Genomic DNA, 14,086 nt, shown 5'->3' with positions numbered 1-14,086 from the left:
TAGCTCTCCCTTCCCAAGGTCCGTAACTCCCAAAGTGAGACGTTTGATATGATCATTGATGGTTAGTTGAAGGGTGACGTAGTCTGTGATCACACCTCCTGCATTGAGAGTTCCATCGGCATTGTAAACGGGAATTGGACGGGCCAGCTTCTGTGTGTTTATTCCTTTGGCTACTATGAAACCCGCATCAATTGAGGAGCCTGTGCACCCACTGTCAACGAGTGCATTCACACTAAAACCTCGACGGTCATCAAGAGTATTTAGTATTGCGCTTAAAGTCGATGAATTTCCCGTTCCTCGGATGTAACATTTCGGAGTACTAAGTTCATTGATCGCTTCTGAGGCTTCCTCAAGTGAAAGTGTATTTAACTCTTTAAGGACTTCTGCGGTGGCTTCGAGATGGCATTTTGGGTGTACCAACATTCGAAGTAAGCCCATAGCTTTCTCAAATGGTTGGTCCCGAAAACGTTGAGCATACCAAATAGCGGACCAGGGTTGTAGTCTTGCTGCAGGTACTTTGGCATCGTGGGGTCCCCTTAGGTTACTAGCAGCAGTTTCACCTTCGGATCTACCACTTCCATGTTCCAGAGGAATGCCTTTCCCTTTAGATGAGAGCTTCAGGTTCGGGGCTTCACTCCCTTCCTTTGGCTCGCTATGCACTTGTTTCGAGTCCTCGTCTTCAATCTCTTCAACATAAGGTTTCGTGTTTGCATACTGGAAGTTACAAGGTAGAGAAAACGAAGAACTCGAATTGGTCGGAGAGGGTGCGCCACCTCCCAACTTTCTTAAAAACCCTTTTCACCTAACCACTTCTTCATATCCTCCTTATCTTCTTCAGGCAGTTCTTCAAGGACCGCTCGTATCGCTGCCGGTTTTCCTTGAAGACAGTCTTTAGCTAAGTGACCGTGTCTGCCACACTTGAAACATAATCCTTGACGACAACAAGCATCGATGTCCATAGGAAGACCTTGGCTACTAAAGGTTCCTGTAGCCGGGGTCGTAGAAGAAGATTGTTGAGGAGAGGAAGTGGAACGCGGAGTCTGAGCAGAGTTTGCTCGAGGTGGAGGAGGGATGGGTAGGTGAGGGCGCTGACGACGAGCTTCACGTTGGCGATAGAGCTGATCTTGTTCAATCGCCTTTGCCTTCCAGGCTGTGAAGGTTCCGGCCTTGATAGTGTCAGAACTTTCCTAGATACGGTCCACGAGGCGAGAGTTGAGAGCTCGTTCAAGGAGGAGATTCAAATGATCATCACTCCCTGCAGACTATCCTGTGGTTCGAGCAAGTTGATTGAATTGAACAAAGAACTCTTCCACAGTTAAGCTACCCTGCTTTAAGAGCTCAAGTTGACGTTGAGCCTCGCGCTTGGCATTTGCATCGTCGAACGAAGCCTTTAGAGTGGCCTCGAAATCGACAAAACTCCAACGTTGAGCAGAAGGTAAGGAAAACTGTTCTTCAGTATAGTTGTCAGCCCAAAGACCAGCACTACCTCCCTTCATACAAGATGTAGTGAATAAAACCTTCTTTTTATCATCTGTGAAAATCTTAGGCTCCGCTTCGAACATTACGCGGACCTGTCGCCACCAGGTTTTGAAAGAAACAGTCCCCTTGACACCACTGAAGTCATCAGGGCGAGACAAGAGCATCTTATCAGATTTTGAGCCGGAAGTAGACATGGTAGAATGCAATGATGGTTTAGGGGCTTGAAAAGGAGGTTGAATAGAGATTGAAAGTCGGGGTTGAGGTATTTCAGGGAAGGAGTTGGTTGAATGTGTAGAAGGATCAGAGGTCTCCGAAATTGGAGAAGGCGTTCGAGTGTTTGGTTTAAATGTGACGGAAAATGTGTGATTGACGTTAGAAAGAGGTCTCGGGTCAGTAAGAGCAGTTTCGTGCTTCTATCAGAAGAGAGAAGAGCCGAGGCAAGACGCCGAGCGACAACCACAACGACTATCAAAATAGACGACATTAGAATACAGAAATACAAGAACGTAGGTTATACCTATCAAAATAGACGAGCACGAAACTGAGAAAGGAGAGAAAGCCGAAATGAAAAAGATGTAAGTACTGGTACTACGAAAAAGGAAATGTGATCGAAAGTCAGCAGACAGCATTCATGACAGCATCCCAGGACTAAAACATATTTGCTTTTTTGCCCCTTTAGCAGAAAAGCAATTCTGGCTGTATATATCATATATTAGAGTGTTAATGAATATATCACACCGCTTGTTTGAGCCTCTGTAGTGTCCTACATCAGTAAATATGTTAAATTCGTGAATACCTCTCAAAAAACATAAACCAGTTCGCATTTTTTAGTGTTTAGGTATATAGACTGGTAAATGATATTTCTAACATCTCTTTACTAGTATACACATCATATCAAGAGTATAGGTCAGTAGGATCAGTCCCTAGGGTGATATGTATTGTTATCTTCCTGGTGGTTCACTCCCTGAGAAAAGTTTTCCTGCAGCTCCAGCCCTCTAGGATGGTAGGTAGTCTTTTACTATGAACATATGGAATATATTCATCACATAAGTATACCAGAACAATACCAGGATCCTTGTCTACAATCCAAAGTCACTTCCTGCCTACAACATCAGGAAAACCCTCCTGGGGCAAAATTACATAAATTTGCTAAAGTTTACATAATGTTGTGAATTCACATAATTACATTAAGAATGATAATGTTAGATAATGTCAGATGGATTATTTGAACAAGAACAAATTATTAGCAAGAATTATCTGAATTTTGAAAAAGTCTGTCTATCTACAATCTATCTATCTATTAGTGATGTTCTGGCCTAGCTTGGCCCAAAAGCCATGGCTTTGGCCTGGCTTCAGATGGCTCTGGCTCGTCAAAAATACAGGCCAGGCCAAAGCCATGAAAGCTGGCTGGCTTTGGCCTGGCTCTGGCCCAAGCCATGGCCCAAGCATGTAAAATATGCAATATTGTACAAGATATGTATTCAACATAGATACTACAGTAAATCAATGTCAGTATTGGATTCCGAGTCATCACAGTGAGTGTCTTCGAGAAATATACCATCCCAACCCTCATCTTCAACCTCAGACTTCTCAAATTCAAATTCGAGGACACAGTGGACTTTCGAATATTGCCTTGAGAGGCATTGAGCATTGATGAGCTGGGTGTCGAGGGAGCAAGGGAATGTTCCATTGGACGACACAAATGAACAGGACATAGGTATGGGTGGTGGAAAGTGCGCTTGTGTCGCTGGAGATGGTGTGAAAGGCTGCGTATAATCAGATAAGGGGATAGATTGGAGGGAATGACATACCGAGCAATGCTCTCATTATGGTCAGCTTTTGTGTCAGTCATGAAATCCATGCTGGACTGCCTGTATAGTGGGTGGTGCTTAGGAGTGTTTGTGGTAGGTTGAAGTATGTCTGGTGAAGTATCGTTGCGCTCAGCACATTTGCTCATATCTGCTGGACGATGTACATTGCCACTGAGGAAGATAATGTCAAATGACTTGTGTCAAGCTTGGAAAGAATGTGCGACTCACTGTAGAACATTGATCACATACATACTCTCATGGGTGAATGGAAGGAGGATGTGACACAGTTAATCTCCTGGTTGGACTGGAGCGTGTGGGTGAAGTGCCGACTGGCCTGTGGTTTCAAGGTAACAAAGTCATGGAAGAGACCACAGATGCATGCCATGCGCTGCAATGGGGGTTGCCGGTGGGACGTGAGCATAGGACAGGAGATGCAGGCAGAGGGGTGCCAGGGGTCTTGGGGGTTCTCGGAGTCTCAGTGCACATAGTCATGTAGCACACACATTGTATGGACATCATCCATTCATCCATAGCCGCTGTTGCAGTAGCAGCAGCCTTCTTCGTCTCCCGTCCTCTCCTGAGCGCTAGGTAGAGCTGGGTCCACCTGGTGATGAGAGTGAGATAGAGATCCATTGCATGACAGAACAAACATCAGGAGCAGCAAGCAACCAGGAATCAGAGCGACTCACACTAGAGGACGTCGCAAGGATACGACATCTCACCACTCAGAGTTTTTTATTAACCAATACTCAAACCCACACATCAGTCTCACCAGCTTCCTCTATGCAGGGGAACACTCCAGAACTAACTACCCCCCATTGTCCACGTAACTCTTCAGCTCCCCCACATATACAACACTCTGCCCGTGTAGGAGCACCAGCAGAACATGTGCCAGACAGCCCTACCACACATTTACGACCAGCTCAATTCACGCCGATTTACCACAGCAGCGGTTCTACTACTCCCAGTACGACATCCTCATTCATAAACACTAAGCCCTATACAATGCCTTGTCCGTCAACACCAATCATGAGCAATGATAATCCACGCTCAATTCCGCTATTCCATGGCGACTATAGAGAAAAGGAAGAGCCATCGCTATGGTTCGCACAATTCCAACTCTCTTTACCAGACAGCTACACAGATGCACAGCGTGTATGACGACTTAAGATGCAGCTCGCACCAGGAAGCATGGCGGATCAGTGGTTCGACAGCATCTGTGGCTCGTTCACACAGCTCCAAAGAGAATTCACGATATGGTGGCCAGCACCAAAACCACCACAGTACTCGCGAGCGCAACAGAAGGAACACATAATGGCGCAAGTGTTGAAAGAAGAAGACATTGGAGTATGGCTACCAGGAGAACCCACAGGCACCTATGGACACATCACCTGGGCCAACAAGGTCATGCACATTGCCATGGGCATGGGTGATAGTACAGGACTCCTGGTGGAATACACGCTCGAAGGAATACCTAACATACTCAAAGACCACATGACGTGCTCCTACTCATTGTGGCAAGAATTCCTTCAAGACATAGAAAGCGTGCCTGCAATCAAGTTGAAGAGAGCTAAAGAGGACCTAAACATGAACAGAATGTGCAACACCGACATCGCGCAGTTGAAGGCTCAAAGCTCACCATCACTCAACACACTTCCTCTACAGTTCTCACAATTATCTATGGACAGCGGACACATAGCACAACCATACTACCGAACATCACGCGCATACGCAAACACTAGCCCATTCCTCTCGCTACCTTCAAATGTAAACGTAGGCGCCATGACAGCCCAAGGAACATTGTTAGCGCCAGTCAATAGACCATTACGGAATACAGGAGCAAGTCCTATGGGATGGCGAGGTAATCCACTTGCACGCGTAACCTTTACGAGGACACAGATTATGGAGAAGCTGAACACGGTACCGCAATGCCAGAACACAGAAAATGGAATATGTCAATACGAAGCGGATGTGAACACATGGCATGGCATGCATGGCACTGAAGGAATCCCATCATTAGAATGCCCATACCCGCTGCGTCTGAGCACGGCAATTCTTGGTTCCGGAGAATGTTATAATTGCGGAATCGTTACCGAACCGATGCACCTCAGCTCACAGTGTACCGCGACAGAAGTACTACGCCCTCAAGAATCTAGATGGCGGCAACATGTGGCAGCAATGTTAAGGAGAGCGGCTCCGGGACAGACATCAATCCCCACATACTCTATAGCGCAAACGGCACAGACAACGCATCTGTACTATCAGCAATACGGAGCTCCGTTGATGCCACAAGTGTTTACAGTGCAAGAAGAACAAGGATGGTGGGATCAGACTAATGCTTGGACACAACAGGAGGCAGGATACGAGTGGGAACCAGAAAATTACAGGGGACCACTACATATCACAGAGCAGTAGCAGTCCCTCAAACACAGACTCCACCTACGTACATTCATTCACCTTCAACACTGACATATAAGCTACCTACTGTACATAACGCTTCCATGACCATGCCTTCCTCTTCCTTTCATTCTCATATAGAGCGCACTGATGGTATTAGCACAACAGTTCCTTTGACTCCTCTCAAGTTGGACGAAGTAGATCCTATCATCGCTAGGACAGATTCCTCTCCAGTTGTACCTTCTCTTACACAGAATAATGCTATCACTGACGTTTATATGGTGGACACATCAGGAAACGCAATTCGAACAAGAATGAGTGATCCGTTCTTAATGGTCCCAATCCTGCACAGACCACAAGGAGAAAAAGTCCGATTTTTAGCTATAGTTGATAATGGCGCCATGATCAACGCCATTGATACAGCAGCATTCCAGAGAATAGCACGTAGACTCACCCCGCTAAGTCCTTCTCGATGTACACTACAAATGGCTGACGGATCATTAGTTCCTTCAACAGGTGTCTGGACAGGACAGATCTCATGGAGACCTCTACAACTAAATGCCTCATTCGAAGTCTTTCCGAGTGGAGACTTTTGGTGGATGTTGATAGGTAAACCATTGCTCGAACAGTCCCAGGCCATGCAGGACTACAGCAACGACTCCATCACACTCATGTCACAAGGATCACAGCACCGTATATGCAATATCGCACCGTTTCGAACACTCCCACTCCCATGTCTCCCAACAGCAATAAAGTTCCCATCCGCAACCAAGCATCCTCCTCCCATTCAGATGTCCGAAGAACCTACTAATGTTGCAAGTATAGAAATAACCCCACATCAAGATGATCATGAAATCTTACACACGGATGATGCAGAGAACAATGCACTCCTAGGTGAAGTACCAGACCTTGCTCATCCCAACCCGTTGAATGATACGTTCACTAGACTAACTTCCCTCGGACCATTCTACCCACCGCGAGTGGAAACGGTCGTGAACACTGTTCGTTATGGACCACAACTTATGGACGAGCAACACAACATGGTACGAAGTCTAGTCATTGAGTTCGCTGACGTATTTGCACTATCAACAAGAGAAGTGAAACAGGTATATTTTGTTAAGTTCCGACTATCGATACCACCAGATGCCGCATTTTCAAAGAAAATTCACCAACGCCCATTGACACAACCGCAGCGAGAGTATCTATTCCCAGTCCTGGATGAAATGAGAAAGGCGGGAATAACTCAGTTTATACCAGCAGATGAAGTCAAGGCAGTAGCGTCCACAGTACTCGTGCAGAAGACCCACTCAGGCACTAGTCTATCACTCGACGATATTCGACATATCGTTAATCAACAATGCATAGAACTAGGTGAGCCACCGGACTCTAACTTCGATCCGAGCTCAACATCAGACAGGATAGCAGAATCAGTTGATCCTGCCAAAGTGAAATGGCGGATCTGCCAAAACTTCAACGAGGTCAATAAGGTATCTGACGTAGCACCAACACCGCAAGGGGACATCAATGTGAAACAACAATGATTAGCAGGACATGAGTACATATGCGTCCTTAATTTTGCGGTGGGGTTCTATGCTATTCCAGTAGAGAAAGAAAGCTAACCCTATCTATGTTTCTACACAGAGGGTCGCGGATATGAAGCATACTGCCGCATGCCAATGGGAGTACAGGGTGCGCCATCATGTTTCAGCGATCTCACTGCTCAAGCACTCCATGACATTATGCTAAAGCTACTCTTGGAACTGTACATAGATGACGGATCAATGGCCGGTGATGACTTCCTAGAGTTACTGGGACGGCTACGTATATTTTTCGAGCGATGTCGCAAATTAGGTCTATCATTATCACCGTCGAAAACTAAGCTTTTCTTCACAGAACTTGTCTTTGGGGGGTCGTGTGTAGGACGCAATGGGATCAAGCCAGACACAGCGAAAATAGCAGCAGTCGCTGAGTGGCCGGTTCCTAAAAACTTATTAGAACTGATGCGTTTCTTAGGCTTAACAGGATATTTTCGAACTCTTATCAAAGATTACACTAGGATCGCGGTTCCCCTCATGGATATGCTTCGTAACTTAGATCTACCATCAGCAGATGTCAAAGGAATGAAACAAAAGTACTGACAATTTCTGAGAGATCGTAACCTTGCACAATTCTGGGAACAACGTCACACGCAAGTGTTTTTACGGCTCAAACAGATACTAGTCTCGGAACCTATCCTCAAAGCCCCGAAATTCGATGGCACCCCATTCATAGTCACGAGCGATGGGTACAAAGACGGTTTTGGTGCTGTCCTGTCACAATGTTTTACAATGCAACTTCCCTCAGGTGATACTATAGTTAGAACACATCCAGTTGGTTTCGCCTCAAAACGGACATCACCAGCAGAGGAACGTTACAAGCCTTATTTACTGGAATTCGCGGCCCTCAAGTTCGCCTTCGATCATTTTGGTGGGACAATCTGGGGATTCCCAGTAGAGGTTGAGACAGATTGTACCGCCCTTCACAATACATTACTCAACAACAAGGCATCCCTGGTACATGCAAGATGGAGAGACGGCATTCTGGCTTACCAGATAGTCGCCGTCAGACATAGGGCAGGTACCACTAACATAGCAGCAGACACGTTAAGCCGGCGCATGTCAGGACAACCACGGAAGGATGGAGACGGCAGCGCATGGTCTGTTAGCGAAGACTGGGAATCAGCACACGGCTTAGTAAATGACTTACTGCATATTAGTGATACTGACACAGCAACCATAGAACTCAAGACTCGCTTCACGAATGAGCCATTATTCCTGGAAGTAATCGAAGCTATGTACAATCTGGATAATGGTAAGTCAGAACAAGATCGCAGACGAGCACGTCACCGGGCACTGGGATATAGCATCGAAGATGGGCGCCTTTGGCACATCGCAGACGGGAAATCCATCAGGGCGTGACTGCGGCTAGAATGCATATCACAGACAGAGGCAATAGAGATGGCTAGACAAGAACACGCCAACAACGGTCATTGGGGTTGCGACCTCACCAAACTCAAGTTAATGGACTGCATATACAGTCCAAAACTCGACCGGTCGATCATGAACGCAATCCTAGCATGCCCGCAATGCAAGAACTTCAGATCAATGCAACTCCATGCGTTAATGTACCCTATCACCCGGCGTCATCCATTCAAATTGCTCGTAGCTGACTACCTCTGGTGCGTTGAAGCTGTAAATGTAAGACCTCGATTGTGTCTGTCTGCAGACCTTCAAGTCTGGCTAGGCGGGTGTTCTGCACTTTCTCTACTTCTCTCTTCTTCCTCACCACTTCTGCCTTCTCTCTCAACTTATTCATGTCTATAGCTTTGATCTCGTCCAAAAACTTTGTCCAATCTGCGAGTCCCGGGGTGGTAAGCTCTTTGATTACCATTGGCATATTCTCCCTGACTTGGTAGACTAGGCCCACTGTTTCACTTGCCCCTGCTTCATTGACAAGTTGTTGTATCTGAGCATGGAACTGTAGGTGAGCCCAGGTTGGGACTCCTGCTACTATGACTTGTGTTCCTAGCTCTTCTTCGTCAATGCGCAGCACTAGTATCTCTCATTGATAATCAAGGCCTGTCTTTTCCATGATAGTGATTGCCGGCCATCTACTGGTGAATGCGCTCTGGACATCTACCCATGTTGTCTTCTTCGAACTGTCTAACTTGGTCCACCATAAGTCCGCAACCGATCCTGCTGAAAGGAGTGTGCTGAACACTATGACTTTCACGACTTCTGTCTTTAAGTCACTGAGAATTATATAACGGTCCACTTCTTTTAAGAAGTTCTGTGCATTCTCATCCGGTTTGCCATGAAACCATCCCAGCGTGGAGTTGCTGGACATCTTATGTGGTGCTGTGGATTGCGAGCTTGGGGGCGCTATTAAAGGTAGTGGAATCCTTATCGTTAACGGTTTTACTGGCGTTAATATGGTGGGAATTGAGGCTGGTAGTGGAGTTTTATGGCTGGATCTCTGAATCTGTTCTATTGGTTTAAGTGGGGGCGAAGGAATCTCTTCCATGGGCTAAATGATGGTGTCTGGATTAGGAGTGCCTGGTAACGAATCTAAATTGTTGTCCTTCTCCTGGTTGTCTTTGAGGTCAGCTTTGTATTCTCTGGTATCTGAAGTAGTGTCTTGTAAGGTGTGATATATGACTTCTGGTGTGTCTAGGGGAGATGAATCAGCTGATGTTGCAAGTGATGAAGCGGTAGTGGAAGAGTTTAGGCTTTTGTCTGATGCGAGGAATTGACCGTCTGGTCCTCGTTTGGGTGGTGCTTTCTTGGGGGCCATTGAGAGGCTTTTCTACATTTTTTCTTGAAGCCGTGTGTTCTACACATGTACGTTGAGGTGCGTTCATTGACGTTTTTGAGGCTGTGGTGTCGCGTTCTTGTCCAATTGGCCTCTACTTTTAATATCGGCAGAAGCTTGATGCGAAACCCAAATCCCACTCTCTCACCAAGATGGACTGGCGCGGCTGGCAATGTGCCTTCGCAGAGTGACCTCGTGGAATGGATGATGTCTGACTACAACAACTGCCTCTCTAGGACCTTTGTGCTGACTAAGCTAAGCTGACCCTTGCTCCCTCGCTTCTGTCGGCCTCTACTGGCCTCTGCTAGCCCTTGCTGGCTCTCTACTCCGATCACCCCCTGCTAAGGGGTGCCCCACTCCAACGTCGTTCGCATGCGCTTGGCTCAAATTAGCTCCCAACCTCTCTTCTGCAAACTCTTCATGCATGAATCTCATCCAGGACCCACTTACCCACACAAATATTCAATCGTTGTCTGTCATAGCTAGCCCAAGTGATGAGTTCGAACCAACTCGTCCTGTGCAAGGTAATGGTCGACCTGCGCACACGGGACATGCATATGGTCGCCTTATTTCAATCCGAACACAAGGGTACCTTAGTTCCATCTTGAGCGTTGGCGAGTGCCACACATCGAACATCACACACGTCAAAAAAAAATCCGTAAAATTGCATGCACGACACTCATCAAATAAAAACGACCAGTCACGACATAATACATATCTATACCATTATGAACTCTCCACGATCCCAAATTCAAAAGAAAGCATTGATGTTGATAACAAAATGGATGTGGATGTGGACGTGTAGACTGGCTTGGCTCGTAGATGGGCTGGTCACAAGCCTATTGGACGTGTACGTGGTAACATGCGGGGTTGAGTGGGGTTATATCTAACATGTGGAGTGGGCGCAACGCAAGCCTGAGCGCGAGTTGACACGAGTTATGCGTAGATGACGGTCGTGGCCGTGTGCAAATGACGATCGCGTTGTGCATATATGCAAGTGGGTGGTGTGTACAAGGATGTCGGTAAATGGATATGCATGTATAACAGTGCATCTTGGCGGGCTTTAGCATCAAGCGGAAGACGTACAACGACGTGGCAGTGTACAACACGAGGTGGCACCGTACAACACGAGGTGGCAACATACAACGAGGACAGCACGTACAACGAGGTACAAAGCCCATGTGGGAATAATCAATTCTTCTGATACAGTGGTTGAGATGAGACGGGCCTAACGCGCCCGGTCCTGCGATAGCGCACGTATACGGCGCATGAGCTCGCAGCTTCACCGAGCTCGCCTGATGAGCTTCAGACGGGCTCGCTGGTATAACCAAAAATCCTATAATCCTGATATGGATCAGGAAAAATTATCGCTACATTGATAGTGTTGAGTTGTGGTGTGTGGGATTTTTGGGCGGGTATGATGTGTGGGTTGTGTGATAGTGATGAGGTGCACAAGGCTGTGGCGATGAGGTGAATGTGATGAGGTGAATAAGACGAGGAGGTGAATGCAGGTACAACAAGGCATACAACAAAAGAGGTGGACCGCGAGTGCTCCAATCCAGCGAACGACGACCAGCGCAATTCACCCAAGCGCAAATCTCAGCGTACTATCCGCTTCTCCGATGGAAACTGGCTGCGTCATCGAGCCCATTCCTATTCCTTGCCCGACCGCGCCCATGCCTAGACTCTGTGCCCCCATACCGAGACTCTGCGTCCCGCCTAATCCAGCTTGCGTCCCTCCTAAACTCCCCACCATACCCTGCGCCCCTCCTAAAACGCCCATATTCATACTCTGCGGCACACCATCGGCACCCATGCCCTCGCCGCCCCCTTGCGTACCCTGCGCTCCAAGCTCATACCACCCCGCGCTTCCTGTCCTGTCTCCTTCAAGCATTGCGAATAAGAAACTTGTCCATTCGCCTGGTACGGCGTGGGCATGGGCATGTGTATGAGGTGGGTCTTCGTGGGGGTTGGGATGCGGATGTGGATCTTCATGCTGTTGGGGTGCGTGTGGAGGTTGGTGCTCGATGAATTGCAGTGGTTGTGGGTTCTCGTGCCTCGCTATATCCTCTTTGCGCAATTGCTCCATACCCATACCCAGGTTCTCTCCACACTGTATGGGCTGCAGATGCATATGATCTCCCCCATGTCCCAAACTCAGCCGTCTCCTCTCCCCGCTCTTCCCATATACTTGCACACATCCCCACCTCCCCCACTCGCTCAGCCGCCTCCTGTCAGGAGGAGTGCCACGCCCCATGAATGCTCGGGGAGGCTCGGAGAGGAGGGTTACGTGGAGGGAGGAGAGGGGTGGAGTGCGCGGGAGGGTGGGAGAATGTATTTGAGGTGGCGTTTGTGGTGAGTGTATCGGTGGTGGTGTTTGGGGAGTGGGTGTTGGATGTGATGGTGGGAGTGTTGGTGTTGAGGGAGATGCGGGGGTTGAGGAAGGCGTTTGTGTGGTAGTTGATGTAGGGGTAGAAAGACGCTGGGGAATCGGAGGAGAGGGCGTTCGACGTGGAGGGGAACACGGCGGGGAGGCACACAAAGGGCGTGGAATAGGCATCGTGTCCAATAAAGACCGCCCAGGCGGCGATGTAGATCTCGGAGGTGACGTAGCCTGTTTCTGCGGTGTAGGCGCTATCGGCGGCAAAATCGACGGAACAGTCGGTACCGTAGGAGTCACAATCGCCGGGACACAAGGCGTCGCAATTGCCTTGGCACCTTCAACATCCATCGAAAACAATCCGTCTTCACCCTCTGCATCCTCTTCGTCATCATCATAATCATCATCATAGTCACCAGAAAGGTCACATTCATCCAAATCTTCGTCTTCATCCTCTTCGTCATCCATATCAAAATCAATAGCTTCAAATGCAGCAGACTTGTAGGTGTAGCTTGCGCGTTCGAGGTAGGAAGCGGGTGTGTAGAGACGAAAGCGGGTGTTGGAGGAGTGGGTGGATGGGGAGGGGAAAGTGGTGCGTGCCTCGGATGCGACGAGGGCTTTGATTGTGTCTGTGCCGTAACGACGAAGTCTGGGGAACGTCAATGGTGTGGAATCAAAATGAAACTAAGAGACTAACAAGAATTCTACTCGCTCTTGACATGCTAATTTCCAGATGTTGACTTCTCGATCGCGATGTGGGGCGGGTGTGTAGTCAAACGAGTTTGGTTGCGAGAACGTGGCTGGGGTTGTGTTAGATGATGGTAAGAATGAACAAGAAGAACATACATTGTTGGGGGTATCCGTTGGATTGGCTGTATCCATTGGTATACTCTTGGTCAGGGAATGCTGTATTTGAAAAGGCATTGTCTTGAGAGTGAGAAAAATCGGGTTGGGGGATGAACTGGTGAGAGAAGCCAGTGGAGAAGGAGGTTGGGAATGAATTCGACCCGAAAGGACCGGGCTGGGATGATGGAAAGGGGATTGTATTTGAAGAGAAAGGATTTAAATCTGCGGGAGGGGAAAACGTCGGATTTGACACAAAGTCCGAAGAGTTGGTATAAGATGGGTCATTTGGAGGGAATTCGGGTAAAGGATCTAATGGGATTAAAGAGTCAAGGTCGAGTGGCGTCGACGACGGCGTCGGTTTGGTCTCCGTCGTCGATTTTGACTCCGCCGACGACTTGGTCTCCGTCGTGGGTTTTGACTCCATTGTCGACTTGAGTTCCGTTGATGCAGGCTCGTCATGATCCTTAGGCGCTAAAATACTTGGTTGATCCGCGAGGACATTACGAAGGGATTCTTGAGTTGTAACTGGTTGTATAGGTAGATCGATGATTGTTGGTGCTAGAGGTGGAATGTGGCGTGGCTTTGGCACGTTTTGAGCACGGGTTCTGACTCGTACTTGGCGCATGCGTCGACGCACCTCGCCGACGTTACCATGAGCGACATTCGTATTATCATTCTCTTTACGTCTCTTTCTCCTATGGTTGGTCTCTATATGAGGCAGTAGAAGACCGTCCGAGTCAAGAGCTAGACGCTGACGTTTGAGGGCTCTGAGTGCACGTGGGGTGAGCTCGTCATTCTCGCTTGTAGAAGAAGTATGTAGTTC

General features: G+C 47.9%; 1 protein-coding gene across 1 annotated transcript; it reads right to left on the bottom strand.

The window, feature by feature from the left end:
* Positions 1–480, bottom strand: F5891DRAFT_924057 (uncharacterized protein; the record flags this gene model as incomplete). Its single annotated transcript, XM_041373840.1, has 1 exon — positions 1–480. A coding segment is annotated over one exon (480 nt), but the record flags the coding sequence as incomplete, so codon positions are not given.
* Positions 481–14,086: the final 13,606 nt, after the last annotated feature.

This window comes from Suillus fuscotomentosus (genome assembly GCF_016647785.1).
Source record: "Suillus fuscotomentosus strain FC203 chromosome Unknown F5891scaffold_373, whole genome shotgun sequence".
NCBI classification, from domain to species: domain Eukaryota; kingdom Fungi; phylum Basidiomycota; class Agaricomycetes; order Boletales; family Suillaceae; genus Suillus; species Suillus fuscotomentosus.
Note: the sequence above shows the minus strand (reverse complement) of the source record. Positions and strands in the feature narration are given on the sequence as shown.